The sequence below is a fragment of the Macrotis lagotis genome, chromosome X, assembly GCF_037893015.1.
Source record: "Macrotis lagotis isolate mMagLag1 chromosome X, bilby.v1.9.chrom.fasta, whole genome shotgun sequence".
Lineage (NCBI taxonomy): Eukaryota > Metazoa > Chordata > Mammalia > Peramelemorphia > Peramelidae > Macrotis > Macrotis lagotis.
In genome coordinates, this window is record NC_133666.1 from 97,074,313 (window position 1) to 97,093,999 (window position 19,687).

The following is a 19,687-nucleotide window of genomic DNA, read 5'->3' on the forward strand; positions in this document are numbered from 1 at the left end:
ATCTAATCTTGAAGGGACTAAACCTCTATACAGGGGCATATTGGAACCAACTCTAACTGACTGGAAGGAGCTGACTGTTAAATTTTCAGTGTGAACATTGACAATTCAGAAATCTATAACAAATCAGTACTTGAGTTATTGTTTTCTAGATTATTTAGATTTAAGATAGTATAGATAACTTAGATTAAATTTAAAAGTTTGTATGCATAATTTTTTTTCTGGTAAATCTGATTGTCAAATATTATCAGTACACCCTTTGCCTCCATGATGCTTTCTGGGATTTCATATATATCTGGCATTTATATAGCACTTTAAAGGTTGCAAAGCCCATAACCCTGATGGATAAAGTGTTGTTATTATTCCCATTTTATTAAGTGACTTGCCCAGGTCACGTAGCTAGTAGCCTGATTTGAATTCAGGCCTTCCTGACTCCAATTCAGTAGTCTACCCACTGTGCTACCTAACTGCCTCTAGGCAGCTCCTCAACATCATTCTCATGGATACCCTTCCCATTTCTAGCACCCTTTTATGTGTTATCCTCCTCCATTAAAATGCAAGCTTATTGAGGACAAAACTGATTTGCTTATTTGTATTTAAATCCCTGGTGCTTTTCAAATTGCCCAACATATAGTAAATACAATATAAATGACCTTCCTTCCTTCCTTCCTTCCTTTCTTCCTTCCTTCCTTCCTTCCTTCCTTCCTTCCTTCCTTCCCTCCCTCCTTTCTTCCCATCTACTTCCTTTCTTCCCTCCTTCTCTCCCTTACTCCCTTCCTTCCTTTCTTCATTTTCTTTCTTTCTTCCTTCCCTCCTTTCTTCCTTCCTTTCCTTCTTCCCCTTCCTCCTTCCCTTCCTTCCCATCCACTTTCCTTCCTTTGATCCTACATTCCTTTCCTTCCCTCCCTTCCTTTCATTTCCTTTTTCCTTTCTTTTCCTTCCCTTTCCTCCTTTCTTCCCTCCTTGCTTCCTTCCTTCCTTCCCTCCCTCTTTCTTTCCCTCTTTCCCTCTTTTCTTTCTTTCCTTCCTTCCTTCTCTCCCTCCCCATCCATTTTTCTTCCTTCATTCCTTTCCTTCCCTCCCTTCCCTTCCTTCCTTCACTCCCTCCCCATCCACTTTCCTTCCTTCTTTCCTTCATTCCCTTCCTTCCCTCCCTCCTTCCTTCCTTCCTTCCTTCCCTCTTCTCTTTCCCTCCTTCCTTACCTCCCTTCCTTCCTCCCTTTCTTCCTTCTATCCTTCCCTCCTTCCTTCCCTCCTTCCTTCCTTCCTTCCTTCCTTCTTTCCTTCCTTCCTTCCTTCCTCCCTCCCTTCCTCCCTTCCCTTCCCTTCCCTTCCCTTCCCTTCCCTTCCCTTCCCTTCCCTTCCCTTCCCTTCCCTTCCCTCTCTCCTTCCTTCCTCTCAGTATACACATACACATAAGTTGAGTATGTGAAAATATACTATTCTTCCTTCTCTCTCTCATTTTCATCCTCATTATTAAAAGCCACTAATTTTTGGCCACAGCAGCATAAAAAGACCATCGATGAACACATAGAGGGATTTGATATTTATATCTATGTAGGGAGGGAATATGCAGGGAAATCATGAATCTTCAGCAAATTTATTTTGCCAGTATCTCATGTTCTTTACACTGTTTGTATATTTCCAGAGGCAACATGGTATAGCAGACAGATTTGTACAGCACAGGAATGTTGCCTTAGGCACATATTGGCTGGGTGACCCTGGGCAGGTTACTTCACTCTTGGTGCTCCCTCTATAAAGCCTCTTAAGTCATAGTTCATCAGCATTGATAGAAAGTGTTTCCTTTTTGGGAGTTCTTCATCCTAAGGAGATCACTTATCCACTCAACTCCTCCCCAATGTGTATTATTAATATGTATACTGATATCTATAAATATACTTCTTTGTCTATAGAAATATATCAAAATTACTTTCAAATAATTTTCTTTCACTCCTTACAACATATGAGGTGGTGGGGGTGATGGTTTTCATTGCAAAGATGAGGACATTAAGACTCAAAATGGTTAAATGACTTACTTGCCAAGGGGCCCATAGTAAATGAAGGGAAGCAGAGCTAACATTGCATTCTGTGGCCTCTGGCTTTAGTTTGGCTAATGAATAATATAGGTGGCTATAAAATATCCCCCAGACTCTTATCATGAGTACAGCATCTTTACAGACCTAGGGGTATAGTGAAGGCAAAGTTTGGGGATCAGGGATAGGCAGGAAGAAGTGAGGCAGAAGTGGGCTGGGGCATGAAGGACTAGATAAAACCATGCCCTCTGGCTCTAGGAGTATTGTTTGTGGATCTTAGATCTCACTGCTATTCCTTAACCATTCGGTGTTATCTCTTGTTACAAAGGTAACTAGGTAACAAAGTGGAAAGAGCACTGGGCCTGGAGTCAGAAAGATAACTTAAATTTGACTTAAGCCATTTACTAGTTATATGACCAGGACAACTCACTGAAACTCAGCCTGCCTCACTTTCCTCAACTGCAAAAAGGGGACAATGCTAGAATCTACCTTACAGATTTTTATGAGAATCAAATAAGATATTTCTTAAGTGCCTGGGACCTAACAGACTCTTAATGTTTCTTTTAATCCTTCCTTTCTCAGACTTGAAAAATGAAAGAGAATTCAATTTACTACAAGCAGGAAATACAAAGAAGGGAAAAACAAGAGCCTCTAACATGGAGGAGACTTACATTTAAAGGCATCAACAAATCAGCATGAATGATTCATGTACTGCTATTATTTAATCGTTTTCTGTGGTGTCCAACTCTTGGTGACACCATCTGGAATTTTCTTGACAAAGATACTGGAGCGGTTTACCATTTCCTTCTCCAGATCATTTTACAGGTAAGGAAACTGAGTCAAATAAGGGTGAAGTGACTTGCCCAGTGTCATATAGGTATTAGGTTCCTAAGGTTGCGTTTGAACTCAGGAAGATGAGTCCTAATTCCAGGACCAGAACTCTCCCTTGTGTCACCTAATTACCTTAGTACATTAGACTTACACAACTTCATTATAGAATCTAGCACATTATAGATATCTGATGTTCTCATGTGAATAATGCTCTGAAGTTCTACTGGAGAATAAATAATTATTATAATCTTATACACTTTGTATTCCGATAGCACTGTGAGTTAGATAATGAACTCTTTTTTTTAAATCTCTATTTTAGAATTGAGAAAACTGAGGTTCAGAAAGGTTAAGAACTTTCTAGGAAGTATCTGAAGTCTGATTTGAACTCAGAAATTTCTAGGCTGATATGACTTGACTATTAAGTGAAGGAGCCTGTATTTAAGTTCAGATCTCTTGCCAACACCAACATTTTTTATATCCTGGTTCTTAAAGGAAAAAAAATTGACACATTGATTTAAATATAATTCTGTCTTCAAGGGGGGCAACTTTGACTTGGGAGATGATGATGATAATAGAAGATGTAATTATATACATGATGACATGATTTGCATGATTATGTTTATTATAGTGAAGGGAGTGTTATACAATTCCACTTGCCTTTTCCAGAACCATTCTACCCATGGTCTGATCTAATAGGAAACAAGACTATTAATAATGGTCTGACTACTATGGGAGTCTCTTGGGCTTTGATTTTGGTTTGAATTGATTTTTCTCTTCCTTCTGTATCAGTGAGATAGTTGTCCAGGTTTGGAGTCAGGAAGAACTAGGTTCAGACTCTGTGTCTGACACAAACCAAAACACCTAGATTCAAAATCTATACCTGCCTAAGCTTGAGAAGTAACATAAGCTTTCTTGTCCTGAGTTTCCTCATGTATAAAATGAGGGGGTTGGGATAGAAGTCCTCAGGAGGCTCTTTATCTATGATCCTGAAGGAGTAGAAAGATTTTTCCACACTGGAGATTGTTTGGGTTTATTATTATTTTGTTTTTTTGTGGTTTGTGTGAGTGTGTGTGTGTGTGTGTGTGTGTGTGTGTGTGTGTGTGTGTGTTTTCGAAGTAATCAAGGTTAAGTGATTTGCCCAATGTCATATAGTCAGCAAAATGTTTGAGACTGAATTTGAATTCAGGAACTCCTGACTCCAGGGCCGCTACTTTATCCATTGTGCCACTTAGCTGTCACTGGTTTTGTTTTTTTAAAAATTGAAATAAAAATAATTTCTTTAAATCAAACAATTTGATTCATCTATGTATAGTTCAGAATTTTATCCAGGACAGTGTCTCTTCCAATTTACTACTTTTATTTTTTATTTTATTTTATATTTTTTAGATTTTTCAAGGCAATGGGGTTAAGTGGCTTGCCCAAGGCCACACAGCTAGGTAATTATGCTAGGTAATTATTAAGTGTCTAAGGCCGGATTTGAACTCAGGTAATTCCTGACTCCGACCTTGGAGTGTGCAACCTAGCCGCCCCCAATTTACTACATTTAAAAAGGAAAAAAAAGAACCAATTTTGGTTAAGGAAAATGTTTGTTGTTCTTGTGTGAATTAAATCACAGATCTGGATTAAAAAAAAATAAATGAACTTTTTCTTTCAAGGGAAGAACACATTTTATGTACTTTATTTCACTTCAGAACTGAGAACAGAAGCAGTGTGGTATATAAAATGCTGGTCTGGGATTCTGAAAGCTCAAACTCTAGTTCTCAGCTTGCCTTTAATTTGTGGTTTTCCCCTTTGGGCAAACTGCTTCCCAATTTAGCCTCAATTTTTTCATCTGTACATTGAGAAAGTAGACACAATTCTCTCCAGTCCTAATTCTGATTCTTATTGCAATGATTGACTGATATCTACAGGTAAAGATATCAAATCTACATTTTTCTACAAGTTTTCTTTCAAAGGAATAAAAATTTTGGAATATAAGCATGCTGAAGTCATGACCACTACTAGCTCTCTTCTAAATGTTATCATTAATGGGAAAGAAATTAGATGTTGCAAACATGCATCATGGTGAATTAAATCTTATTATAATGTGACCTATACTTATGTTACTTAAATTAACATTCTGTAAATCTGATGGATAAATCATATTTCTATTCATTATGATACTCTGCAGAGAAAAGAATGGGAATCAATTCTAGTTGAATGAATGAGGGAAGAACAGGAGGGAGAAAAAGAAGGAAAGGAAGAATAGGATGAGACAAAGGGAGAGAGGAAGAGAGGAGGGAAAGGAGAGAATAGAGGAAGGAAAGGGAAGGGAAAGGAAAGGAGGAGAAGGATGGGGAGGGATGGGAAGGGGAAGGAAGAAGGAAGGAGAAAGGAATAAGATTGATGGCTATTGTAATGATAGTAACTAGCATTAATATAGCGCTGTAAGATTTGCAAAGCACTTTATAAATATATTTGATCCACACAACAATCCTTTGAGGTAGGTGCTATTAGTATCCTCATTTTGCAGATGAAGAAACTGAAGCAGGAGCCGTTAAGTGACTAATCCAGTATCATAAAGCTATCTGAGGTAAAATTTGAAATCAGGTCCTTCTGACTGTAGATCCAGTGCTTTATACATTGTATCATCTAGGTGCCTCTAAGAAACTATTTTCATAGTAAATGGGGATTCTCTTTAGTTAAATAATTTTACATATAAATTGGATAACAGTTTCTGAGTTGGAAAGAACCTCTGGAGTCCCCTAATCCAACCCCTTCATTTTATAGATGAGATATTTGAGGGCCAGGAACATAAATTGACTTGCTAAATGTCACATAAAGAACAAACAGCAGAGCCTGAATTAAAATTCTGATACTTTGATTCTAAATGTGGAGAGCCCTATTTTCCACTTCACTATGTCTTTTTTTTGTTTGTTTGTTTTGTTTTTAGGTTTTTGCAAGTCAAATGGGGTTAAGTGGCTTGCCCAAGGCCACACAGCTAGGTAATTATTAAGTGTCTGAGATCGGATTTGAACCCAGGTCCTCCTGACTCCAGGGCCAGAGCTTTATGCACTGCGCCACCTAGCCGCCCCCACTATGTCATTGTTGAAGACATCATTTTCCCTCAGTTTCTCTTGACATTGGTGATATAAAAATATGGCTATTATTATCTCATACATTATTATTTTATTATTACCAGTAATAATTTAAGTATCTTTCAATTCAGATACTGATCCAAAATATGTTGTGTACAGGTCACATGGAGGGCCCCACAACACTCCTGCCAAATGAGGGGGGCCAGGGGAAGGAGAGATTAATATGTAACTGGGAAGGGGCAGCTAGGTATGCAGTAGATGGAGTACTCCTGGAGTCAGGAGGACCTGAGTTCAAATGTGACCTCAGGCACTTAATAATTGTCTAACTGTGTGACCTTGGGTAAGTCACTTAACCCCATTGCCTTCAATAAATTTAAAAATGTAATTGGGAGAAATTTGATTAAATAAAAATATAATAAAACACAGATAACATTCATATGCTGTTCTAACACAATATATGCTCACAGGGATCCTTATGTATGGTTTAGTGGTCCCATTTCTCTTTGAGTTTGACATTAGAACAATCAAAGAAAAGCCTATTATATGTCTTAGAGTCAAATGTGGATGATATTTGTACTATTTACATTTGTGAGTAAAGTGATTTGCAGACATTAAAGGATTAGAGAAATATATTTTTGCTATTTATTTACATTATTTGGTTTGCTGAACTCTCATAGTATATATTTAAATATAAGGGAGATTTACATTTCTGCTCAAAAATATTTGGTTTTCCCTAATATCTATTAACCAAAGTTCAATTGATTTTTCCTGGCACCCTCTATTCTTTCTTCTCTAGGCTGTCTTCAGTCTCTCCTTGAGGAAGCAACATATTACAGTGGAAAGAAAGAACACTAACTTTCAAGTTAGAAGATGTAGGTTCAAATTCTCCATCTAATACTTGTTAGAGTATATTATAACAATATATTCTTTATTAAATATTTTTATTTTCATTTATTTATTTGTTTGTTTGTTTATTTAGTCAGTTTTTTTGCAAGGCAATGGGGTTAAGTGACTTGCCCAGGGCCACACAGCTAGGTAATTATTAAGTGTCTGAGACCAGATTTGAACTCAGGTACTCCTGACTCCAGGGCCGGTGCTCTATCAACGGCGCCACCTAGCTGCCCATATGACATATTTTTATTATTTATTTATAACATCATAATATATATTATTATTATTATTATTAGCTGTGTTACCACACATAAATCACTTAACCTTACTGGATCTTACTTTGCTATAAAATTAGGAAGGTAGATTTCCACTTCTTTATCTGTGATCCTTAAATCTTCATCCACTGAATCTTCACATCTTAATGTTAAAATTAGCATTTATATAATACTCTAATGTTTGCAAAATTTATTTGAAAATTTATTTCACTAGATCAACAACCATGGGAGAGAGATGCTTTTATTATTCCTATTTTACAGATGACAAGACTGAAGCACAGAAAAGCTAAGTGACTTGCCTAGTGTTATAAGGCTAGTGTCTGAGGTTGGGTTTGAACTTCAGACAAGTTCAAAGCAGCATCTTCATCATCATCATCATCATAGTTCTAACTTTATATATACTATGTGCCAGAGTCTATGCTAAGCTCTATAAAATTTTTCTCATTTGGTCTTCACAGCAACCTTGAGGGGTAGGTGTATCCCCATTTAACAAATAAGGAGAAAGGCAAATCAAGATAAATGACTTGCTCAGGGTTTCTCAACTATTAGAATTAAACTCAGGTCTTCTTGTTTCCAGGTCCAGTGCTACCTAACTGCTTATTTTACTGTCTTCAGAATGCATTTTTTGGTCCTTGATCGAGACTTCTTGTACCTAAATAATGCTTTGATACACTTCTAAAATACTTACAATGTATTACTATGTATTATTATCTGGGATATATTTTGATCGCTTATTTCATTAAGAACCCTAAAAGCAGCCTTACCTTTGTTTTTACAGTGTTCTATATAGAGCAGGCATCTAAAATATTTAAATGAATGAAAAAAATTCAGGCACAACTGCATTTAATTTTCTTAAAACTGATGTTAAATATCCAAGTGCTTGATTGGAACAAGCCCTGAAAGCTATTGTCCCTTTAATTCAATTTTTTTTAGCTCTACTTTTTCATCATCTCTCATTATATCTTTATTGTGATGTGTTTGGGGAGAAGGGAGGGCAATTTGAATGTCAGGAAATGGTTAGGAAAGGGATCTATCCTCAAGTAATTTTCAAAACAAAGAAAAAAAATGAAAAATGGGAACTATGACCAATGAGATACCCAATAACAAAAAGAATGAACTGTGATTTTTGAACAGTTAATAAATTGTGTTGACCTCATAAGAACTTTCTCTCTTCCTTTGGCATCATTACTCATCTTAGTGTTCAGGAAGTCAAACTTCTCATCTTGCATGTAAACTTTTAGCCATTTAACCTCAGGGTGAGAAGTCCAATGCTAAACACATCCAGATTTACTAAAGACTATAAATTTAAGTGAGTGATAGGTTTTTAATTCTGGTTTTGTAAGTAATAACTAAATGCTTAGCTGTGGACATAGGGTGATATAGGGTGGATTCTATAGTTATGATGAGCCCAATAGGCTAATATGTAGAAGGCAGCTAGGTGGTGCAATGAAAAGAGTAGGGCTTTCAAGGCTTGCAGTTAGGAAAGTTCAGCTCCCTAACTTTGAATCTGGCCTCAGACACCTACCAGCTATGTGACTCTGGGCAAGTCAGTTCACTGTTTCCCTTGGGTTCCTCATCTATAAAATGGGTTATGGAGGGAAACTGCAAACTACTCCAGTATCTTTGCCAAGAAAATCTCCAAAGGGGTCTTGAAATAAAAAAGTTTTATGTGGGCTCACCTTCAGAGACCATGGCACCTGTACCAAATGGGTTCATATTTATATTAAAGTTACTGATGTGTACAGGTATTCATTATTTTAAGCAAACTCTTTATAAAAGTTATAGAAAATGAACATTAAAAACTAAAAGTATGTGGGTTAAGTTAAGATCATCTCTATGATCTCTTCTAACTCTAAATTTCCATAATTTTATGCTTCTTCTCTTTATGAGGAAGATGGAGTGGAAATGGAAGGCAGGGAGATCTAGGTTCAGTTCCACCTCCAACATGTAACTGATTGTGTGACCTTAGGCAATTCATTTAACCTCAAAATATTCTAGGCAAATTTCTAAGACTATGATATGCAGAGAAGATGCCAATTTGCATTGGTAGAAGGAGGCTCCTCATCCAGGAGCCTCATCCCAAGGAAATCATAGGTCCAGTCCCTCTGCTTTTACAAATTGTTTCACCAAAAAGCTCCTTTAAATAGTAAGCTCTACCAGGACACTAAAAGCATGATTTGATATGTTGTTCATTTTTAAATCAACTTATATTCAACTTTACTGAATACAACTACATATAAAATGAGGCACATACATATGTACATAATCTGACTAGTACATTTACTTTGGAGACAATTGTAAATATGAGAAACAACAGCAAAAATATGTATATTCTTGAAGGGCTACAACTTTTTCTTGTCCCTCTTCTTGAGTATGAGTGTGTGTATGTATGTGTGTGTGTGTGTGTGTGTGTTTGTGTGTGTGTGTTTGTGTGTATACATACAGAAAAATAAAGAATTCCCAAAATGTTGGATAATGTGCTAAAATAGGTCATTTAAAACTACATATATCTTTGTTCTCTAGTTGTTGAGTTACAACTAGGATAAATGTAGAAAAGTCAGTGATATTTAATTAATACATACTTACTTTGACACAAACTCACAGAGATAAAGCAGAGAATGAACAAGGCAGACAAATATACAAATTCCAATATGCATTCTCTACCTCCCAACCCCAAATATTACTGCTTTCCCTATGTTGATCCCTTATCCAGTCACAAGATACTAAATATATCTTACTTTTTCCCACACAATTCTTGGGATGATTTTTTGTGGAAAGGATGACCAGCAAGATAGTCCAGTAGAAAGTCATCTGGGTAAGAGGCCCATTTTTAGTTATCAGGGAAAAAGGACCCAGACCCTGGTTTGGCTTTCATAAATACAGAGTTCCTCCAGACTTACCAGCTACCCTGCTTGTTCCGTCTTGATTAGAAGATGATTCTGTAGTTCGTGAATAGAGGATTGGCAAATCAGGGGGCTGGGTGTAAATGTAATTTACTGCATCTGTTATCAGAAAACAGGGAATACAATTAGGAACAGTGTTTAGAGGCTCTGATGGCTTCACTGCTTAGGCAGCAGCATGCTCACTTATCAGAAACACACAATAGACATCAGAGCTTCCTATTGAATAACTGGATAAGGTAAACAAAATGTAGCACCAATGTCCCAGGGTTTGGGATTCAATAGATTAGCTGAGGTAGGAGGGAACTGGTCCAGATGAGTTCAGCTCTGGAACCATTTCATTTGCTCAATTATTTGTCAAGAGGTTTTATCTAGCAAAGCAGTGACCTCGAAAAGGATATAAAGAAATACAAGTCCTGATGGTACTGATGAATTAACAATGTCTAAAAAAAACCTATGAAACATACCATTTTAAAAATACATCTTGCATTTGCCTTCTATTTGTAGACAAAATTAGTACTACTGATTTCTTTGGATTTGTGTTCAAATTTGTTGCATTTGTTCTCTGAAATCAGTACTGCAGACAATCTAATTTAATTGGTGAAGATGAGTATTGAGATCTAGCTGACTTCTACATCAGAAATCTATCTTGAAGTGGTCTGAGCTACTTTGGGAGGAAGAAGCCTCTCTTCCTTGGCTGTCTGAATATAGAAGCTGCAGCTGGTAGGGCAAGAGATAGTGTTCAGGGCTTAGAGTCAGAAAGACTCCTTTTTACAAGTTCAAATCCAGTCTCAGATACTTCCTCAGCAAGTTACTTAACCCCATTTGCCTCAGTTTCTTCATCTGCAAAATGAACTGCGGAAGGAAATGACAAACCATTCCAGTACTTTTGCTAAGAAAACCCCAAATGGGGTCATGAAGAGTTGGACGTGACTTTAAAATGCCTTAACAACAACATAGAGAAGCTAAGTAAATATCTATAGTGATTTCTGTTCAAGTATAGGTTTGATTGAGTGACCTCTGACATGCATTTTTCCAGCCCTAAGAGTATTATGATTCTGAAATGCTAGCTTCCTGAAATCATTTTTATGAAGATAAATATGGCAGTATTCTGTAGAATGAACCTGAAGTAGAGAGATCAGTTAGGAGGCAGTTGAAAGCAGCTCAAATTAAAAGGAATAAGTGTCTGAACTAAGATGGCACTAAGCTCAAGAACACAGGTCATGATTGTTTTGTACAAAACAATGATGAAATTCCAAGTGATTTCTCTTTTTTATCTTGTTCAAAATTCATAACTGGATTTGGGGTCCTAAATTTTTTATTTGAAACTAAATCTCTGAGGTGATGATCCCTCTCTAAGAAGTAACCAGTTGGCGAGAAGACAATAAACAGAAGATTATCTCTCTTTCATAATAACTAAAAAAGTCTATGAAGAACTTTCCAACATTAACACATTTTAACCTCACAAGAAACCTGTGAGGTAAGTGCTACCAGTGTTATCAACTCTATTTTACAGATGGGCATATTGAAGCTGAGGATGGTAAAGTGATTTATTAAAGATACCATAGCTAATAAGAAGATGGATAGGAATAAGTACTTATTAAATAACTACTTTGTGTCAGACATTGTGATTTTTAGAAATAGTATTTCATTTGATCTTCATTTAGAGGTGGGTCTTATTATCCCCAAAATTGGAAGTAGAATTTGAACCCAGGTGGTGGGATTTGGGTCTTTAAGTGCAAGTGCAGTGTTCTAAGAAATCCATTATATTATGCTACCGCTTTATCTCTGAAGCTAGAGAAGATTCAATACATTCTTCTTTCAAAATTTAGTTATTTATTATTTCAACTACATGCAAAGATAGTTTACAATATTCACTTTTTGGTAAGATTTTGAAATCCACAGTTTTCTCCCTCCCTTGTTTCCCTCTCCCTTTCCCTCAACAGTGAATAATCTGATAAAGGTTATACAAATATAATTATGTTAAGCATATTTCCATATTAGTCATGTTGTGAAAGATGAAGATTCAATGTATTCTTGTTTTTCTCCCCCCCCAACTCAAATCTTCCTTTTACCTTCCTATTACTTTGAGATACTACTTTCTTTTCCTTCTTTTGAAGCAGTGTAGTAGAGAAGGTGAGGTTTAGAATAAGAGGATATGGATGGAGGCTCCTATATAAGTTATGTGTGTGGCAATCATTTAGTCTCAAAAGTGTCAGATATTATGGAGATAATACTTCATCAGAATGTTGTGAAGAAAGTATAGTGTAAGTTGTAAAGTACTACATATATATAGTGAGAAGTACCAGGGTTGATTGTTTGGAACAGGAATTCTCAACTTTGTGTCATGGACACCATTGGCAGCCTTATGAAACTTATGAACTTCTTTCCTGTAATAATAATAATAAGTGAAGGAAATACTAAATTTCAGTTAGAGAGATTAGTGGAAAAAAAAAGCTTCCCTCCCCTTTGAGATCTACCTCTGTGGTTAAGAAATTCTTAGTCTAGATAGAGAAAGATTAGGAAGTTTGAGTTCAAATCATCTCAGACACAAGAGCAGGTGCTAGTCTGAATTTCTTTTCTAGGAGTTAGTTCCTTATACCAGTGAAACTACAGGCTTGATCTCCCCACTTCAAAAAGTTTCATATAAATTTAACATATTATTATCATAACTTTCACTGATTCCACATCTATATTAGGTACTTCCACTCCTTTCTTTATAATAGTTACATATATATATACATATATATACATACATATATACATATATATGTATATATATATATATATATATATATATATATATACACACACACATACACACACACACACACTTGCTCCTCAAATTCTTAGTATCTGTTTTCTAAAGAGTAGATTAAACTAGGAGCAAAAGTCAACGTTGCTGTTCAGTTGTTTTCAGTTGTGTTCAACTCTTTGTGATCTCATTTGGGATTTTTCTGGGCAAAGATATTAGAGTGATTTGACATTTTCTTTTCCAGGTCATCTCATAGATGAGGAAACTGAGGCACACAGGGTTAAGTGCCTTGCCCAGGATCACATGGTTAGCAAATTTCTGAAGTCAGATTAAAGCTCAGGAAGATGAGCCTTCCTGACTTCACTATGTTATCTAGCTATTTACCATTGCAGAAATCTATAATGACTTCTTGGTTTCCAAATCCAATCAATTTTTTCCTCAGGCATCATCATATTCCTTGACCTCTTTAAAGAATTTTATATGGCTGCCCACACCCTTCTTGAAATTCTTTCCTTCTTTGATTTTTGTGATGCTATACTCTTAGCAGTCTCCTTCTGCCCATACTCACTAGCAAAGTTTAGGGTGATTATAGAGTGGATCTGGTAACTCTGAAGACCTTGGAAAACAGGGTCAAATAACAAGAGACTTGAAATCAAAAGACTTGGATGGTAGTTCTCAGTTAATTTGTATGCATTTTGTTTCAGGGTGCATGTATACATAGACTTTACAGCCTTGTTACTGGCAAAGAGTTAGTAGCTCCTGGGTGACTTTATTAGAGGATTGGAGATGTGGTTCAAAAATTCTCAGGTTTCCTTTTCTATCATCAAACATGTTTGTGTGTGAAGTGGGTGGAATGAAACTGGACCTCTTTAGCTGCCTTGCTTCACTTCTCTGAAAATGTCATGCTAATGCTGGAGGGGATGTGAAAGAATAGGTACACTAATGTACTGTTTTTAAAGTTGCAAACTGGTCTAACCATTCTGGAGAATAATTTGCAAATATGCTCCCAGAACTCTAAAAGTGTGCATACCCTCTGACCCAGCAAAACCACTACCAGGTCTGTATCCCTAAGAGATCAAAGAAAAGAAAAAAGGTCCTATATATACAATAATATTCATAGCAACTCTTTTAGCAAAGAATTGCAAATTGGGAGGAATGTCCATGAATTAGGGAAAAGCTGAACAGTTTGTGATAGAATATTATTGTGCATTAAGAAATGATCAGGATCATTTCAGAAAAAACATAAAAAAGACTTATATGAATTTATGCAAAGTAAAATTAGCAGAACCAGGAGAATGCTGTATATAGTAACATCAATATTCAATCAATTGTGAAAGACTGATTAAGATCCAAGACAATTCTAAAAGATCCATGATAAAAAATGTTATCCACTTCCAAAGAAATGATGAACTCAGTGCAGATAGAAACATATTTTAAAATTTTCTTTCTTTTTCTTGCTTTTTTTTTGTAACATGGCTATTTTAGAAATATGCTTTGAGTTCATATGTATAATTGATATCATATTGACTTGCTTTCTCAAAGGAAGAGGAGAGAGGGAGAGAAACTCAAAATTCTTTTTTTTTAGGTTTTTGCAAGGCATATGGGGTTAAGTAGCTTGCCCAAGGCCACACAGCTAGGTAATTATTAAGTGTCTGAGACCAGATTTGAACCCAGGTACTCCTGACTCCAGGGCTGGTGCTTTATCCATTGCGCCACCTAGCCGCCCCAAAACTCAAAATTTTTAAAAATGGATGTTTAAAATTATAAATTTGAGGTGCTTATAGGTGTTCAAATTTCCCTTAGGCAATTGGAGAAATGAGACTAGAGTTTAGGACAAAAATAAAGGCTGAAGACAGAGACTTGGGGGGACAACTGCAGAATAGCTGAAGCCATGGAAAAGGATAGCCTTCCAATAGAAAAAATATACAGGAAAAGAATCAAAGGCAAAGTTTTGGGTAATATCCATAAAACATCACAAGGAAGAAGACAGGTAGGGAAACGGAGTTTTAAAAAATACCCAAATCCTGGTTATTGTGACTGGTCCCCAGCTGATAGATGATGGGTCCAGTGTATAGCCATTGGGATATAACCTCTAACTACTTGGATAGAATGAACTGAGAGGACATATGGTAAGATCAGAAGAGTTGAGAGAGTTGCATGTCTCACAGATATTCCAGACAATGAAGTCAACTATCTGTGCCATTATCAAGTAGGAGTGGGGGAGCTCAACTGGGACCCCTCACTGGAGAAGTACATGAACAATGAACATGGAATAGAGGAACTTAGTTGGCGTTGTCCATAAGAGATGTTACATTGTTAGCAGTAAATACAGATGAGAGAATTTACATTATACTATTATATTAATAATTAATTATTGTGACCCACCCCTTTTCTTTTAATTCTTTTTTTATTAAAGATATTATTTGAGTTTTACAATTTTCCCCCAATCTTGCTTCCCTCCCCCCACCCCCACCCCACAGATAGCACTCCATCAGTCTTTACTTTGTTTCCATGTTGTACCTTGATCCAAATTGGGTGTGATGAGAGAGAAATCATATCCTTAAAGAGAACAGAATTCTCAGAGGTAACCAGATCAGACAATAAGATAGCTGGTTTTTTTTTTTCCCCAATTAAAGGGAATAGTCCTTGTACTTTGTTCAAACTCCACAGCTCCTTATCTGGATACAGATGGTATTCTCCTTTGCAGACAGCCTGAAATTGTTCCCAATTGTTGCGCTGATGGAATGAGCAAGTCCTTCAAGGTTGAACATCACTCCCATGTTGCTGTTAGGGTGTACAGTGTTTTTCTGGTTCTGCTCATCTCACTCAGCATCAGTTCATGCAAATCCCTCCAGGTTTCCCTGACATCCCGTCCCTCCTGGTTTCTAATAGAACAATAGTGTTCCATGACATACATATACCACAGTTTGCTAAGCCATTTCCCAGTTGAAGGACATTTACTGGATTTCCAATTCTTTGCCACCACAAATAGGGCTGCTATAAATATTTTTGTACAAGTAATGTTTTTACCCTTTTTCCTCATCTCTTCAGGGTACAGACCCAGTAGTGGTATTGCTGGGTCTTTTCCTTCAATTCTGTAAAGGTCCAACTCCTGTTAAGATTAGCCAGTCTCTGAAGGACATGGTTGATTGATGATTTTAGGCCCCAAGGAACATGGTAGACTCTAGGAGACTTAATTTCTATTTAGAGTATAAACAAAATTTGGTCAGGGTGAACCTTGGCTCTGAGGGAAGGGACCCTTGTCCTTGTTCCTCTGTATTAGAGTTTAGTGTGACCCAGCTCATGAAGGAGGACACTAGTCAGAAAGGTCCAGATGGAAATGGCTTCCACTTGTCCAGATTGCTAGAGGCTGCTGAGTCTTATGATCAAGCCATAGTCTCAACAGGAAGAGCTGAAGACTTTTAGACCACCTCCTCATTTAATGCTCACCAGTCAGGGTTGGTTTTCACTTATCAGGGGAATTCCCTTTCAGGGGCAGCTAAGTGACATGGTGGATAGAGCACTGGCCCTGGAGTCAGGAGGAACTGAGTTCAAGTCTGGCTTCAGACACTTAATAATTGCCTAGCTGTGTGACCTTGGACAAATCACTTAACTCCATTGCCTTGCAAAAACAAAAAACAAAGAAACAAAAAACACAGAAATATTTAATGCATTTCAGGATTTCTTTGGGGGTCTTGGGTTACTGAGAAAAACCATTGACCATCAATTTATTGATTGCCAACCAGTCTAACAAATTGATTAGGAATTACTCAGAAATTGTCTCTTAGGATTTTAATTTGGTGAATTCTGCAAAAGTCATGCACTGGAGATAAGTATCAGGGATTTCACCCTGATTTAGTAGGTGTTTAAAACACCTTTGTGTAGCCTTTGGTGCTGGTGAATCCTAGTTTGACTGGTCTGACTCTGGTATGAGTCTCAATATAGTATATTATAACGGATAAATAGATGGCAGGTAAGTTTCTAAAACTTCTAAGAAGTTTCTGTGATGCTATAGAGTTTTCTACTGTCTTCCCTGATGGCATGTGGCTCTGGTTATTGTTCTACCAGGAGCTCATATGATGTCTTGTTTTCTTGGCAATGTTTTGTGCTCTATGATTGGGTTCTATACTAATTTAGAACTAGGAAAAAACAAATTTGAGAGAGGTTCTGAGTTAGGATGGCATGTCATTTAGATTCATCTTCAGGGTCACAGATTTGAGTTAAATGTGCATTCATTGGGGAAGATTGTCCACAGCTAGGCAACTCTGTGATAGTTATAAATTTACTGGTAATAATAGGGTCATCTTCCATCCTCTTAATGATCTGAAAGAATTAGGTTGTGAACAGGTAGGAGAATTTGCTTCAGACTACAACAAAAACAGCACTTGGAGTTAATTATCCATCACATAAGAGGATTTTCCTTCTGTCAGATACCACTAGTGTCCCCCACCTATTACCAAGAGACAAGAGGGGAAAATATCATCTTTACTTGGTCAATGTAAGTTAGACTTTGAAATACAGCCCTTCACAATTACTCAGATAGGGAGAGTATATATCACTGGGAGACTAAACATGCTTGATTGGGGATAACATTAACAGTCCATGATTCAAAGCTGAGCTACAGCTATTGAATATTCAAAGGAAAGGGGACAGCATGACCTTCATGGAGGCACTAAGACATGAGAAGAGGCTAATAATTAAAAACATAAATGCATTCCAGAAGCTAAATGATAGGTTAATCTGAAAAGAAGCACGGTCAAGATTTTTTTGTCTGGAAAGAAATATGTTCAAGGTTTTATAGTTTAGAAAGAAGCATTTTTTAGGAGAGATGCGTCCATAGGATCTTTAGCAGGTTTAGTGTATATATATATATATATATATACACACATACTTAATAATACTTGACCAAGTCATTTACTGATAGAAGAGAAAAGCAGAGAAAAAGTTGAAAATTCACCAAGAAATATAAAATAGCCTGGGCAAAAGCATGACAAGCTAGAACTACTTTAACTGGGAAGCAAGTAGGGTGACCCAGTTGCTCATGTGACAAGAATTCAGGGGGGCAGCTAAATGGCACAGTGGATAGATAGAGTACCAGCTCAGGTGTCAGAAGGACCTGAGTGTTCAAATCTGGCCTCAGACTTTTAATAATTACCCTATATGGCCTTGGCAAAAACTTTGCCTTGCAAAAAGCAAACAAAAAAAGAATTTAGGGAAAAATTTCAGGGTTTTCTTAAATGTAGGGATCAATGTAACTGTTTACACTAGGTAATCCACAAAAGAAACTATAATGTAATTGATATAAAGTTATTGTTCATTTGTATGCTTTGTTAAAGGCTTGATACCTGATGACAGTATTTAAAGATGATAAAAGTTAGAAATATTTGGGGGCAGCTAGATGGCTCATTGGATAGATAGAGTACCAGCTCTGGAGTCAGAAGTTCCTAAGTTCAATCTGGCCTCAGATACTTAATAAATAATTGCCTAGCTGTGTGACCTTGGGCAAATCACTTAACCCTATTGCCTTAAATAAATAAAATTTTTTAAAAAGTTAGAAATATTTGAAGGAAGTATATAGCCTATTTGACTATCATGTATGATGGTCTCCTTTTTTCTTTTTCTTCCAAGTAATTTATGTGCTAGGGTTCAAGAAGAATCTCAAAGAAAAGTGCTCTATGTATTACAGTGTTAGTTAATTGAAGAGGCAGCTAGGTGGTTTAGTGGATAGAGCTCTGGGCCTGGAGTCAAGAAGACCGGAGTTTAAATTTGACCTTAGACACTCACTAGCTGTGTGATCCTGGACAAGTCACTTAACCTCTGTTTCCCTTAATCTAATGGAGAAGGATATGGCAAACCATTCCAGAACCTTTGCCAAGAAAACACCATGGATAGTATGGTCTAAAGGATCATGAAATGTTGGACACACTGAACAACAACAATTGATTAGGTTACATAGTAGATAGAATTCTGCTTTAGACACTTCAGGTCACTCAACTTTTCAAGGTCTCAGTTGCCTCATGTGTAAGACACAAGAGTTAGAATCAATGGCCTCTAAGTTTCCATCTGGTTTTAAACTTAGGTTCCTATGTACTGATCTGGAGTATGGGAGAATTTATGGAAAAAAGAAAAAATCAGAAATGATCTTTTTAGCAGGGATTTTTACTGACATATTAAAAGATTGGATGCAAATCTGTGATTTTTTTAATTGATTAAAAAGTTAGAATTTATATAGGATTTATGCTTTGCAAAGTATTTATATTTAATTTTCCTTTATCAACAAACCCAATAGATGAGAAACCTGAGACAGACAGAGACTGAGTAATATGTCCAGGGGCACACAAGAAAGTAAATGTCTGAGACTGGATTTAAACTTGTGTCTTTATATGCAAAAAGTGGAAGAAGAAGGAATCTTTGCATAATTAGTTATCAAAGGGATGGTTAGTGAATGTTTTTTTTTTCTTCAAGATTCTTTAATGTGTGCACTTTTATTTGAACTGGTCTTAAAGTCAGTGTATAGGTAAAGCTCCTCCCCTCCTCCAAGTACTGGCACCAATCTTATTAAACTCTGGGGAGACTGCAAAAAAAAGTCTTCATTCACATCTATGTTGGGGGTAGGGAGGGGTTTTAGGGGGCCATCCATGATGATTGACAATTAAAAAGTATTAAGGCGGAAGATACAAAAAAGTTTTTTTTAAAGGATTACATTAATTTACATGAAAAGCAATACTAGTACCTTCCCCCCTCCCCCCTCCCCTTCTGGATGTTTTAAGTAGCTCCTTTTCTCTAAAGAGTAGGATAGCCGCCTTCATAGAGGCAAGTAACTCTGTCACAATGCATTGTACAATTATTTGGAATGACTTAAAAAAAATGTACAATCAGTGTCCTGAAGACGCACTGTAGAACTTTGGGGATGTTTGCCTCCACATAC

General features: G+C 36.7%; 1 protein-coding gene and 1 long non-coding RNA gene across 6 annotated transcripts in view; one reads left to right on the top strand and one right to left on the bottom strand.

Moving 5' to 3' along the window:
* The window catches only part of PALM2AKAP2 (PALM2 and AKAP2 fusion), a 534,014-nt gene that overhangs the window by 270,134 nt on the left and 244,193 nt on the right, over positions 1-19,687 (bottom strand). For all 5 annotated transcript variants that reach the window (XM_074200018.1, XM_074200019.1, XM_074200022.1 and 2 more), the window contains exon 6: positions 10,005-10,106. In XM_074200018.1, coding sequence (XP_074056119.1) covers positions 10,005-10,106 — 102 coding nt within the window. The remainder of the gene's footprint in view (positions 1-10,004; positions 10,107-19,687) is intronic.
* The window catches only part of LOC141497381 (uncharacterized), an 81,599-nt gene that overhangs the window by 15,184 nt on the left and 46,728 nt on the right, over positions 1-19,687 (top strand). The window contains exon 2 of the long non-coding RNA XR_012471318.1: positions 2,613-2,855. This is a non-coding gene — a long non-coding RNA (uncharacterized LOC141497381). The remainder of the gene's footprint in view (positions 1-2,612; positions 2,856-19,687) is intronic.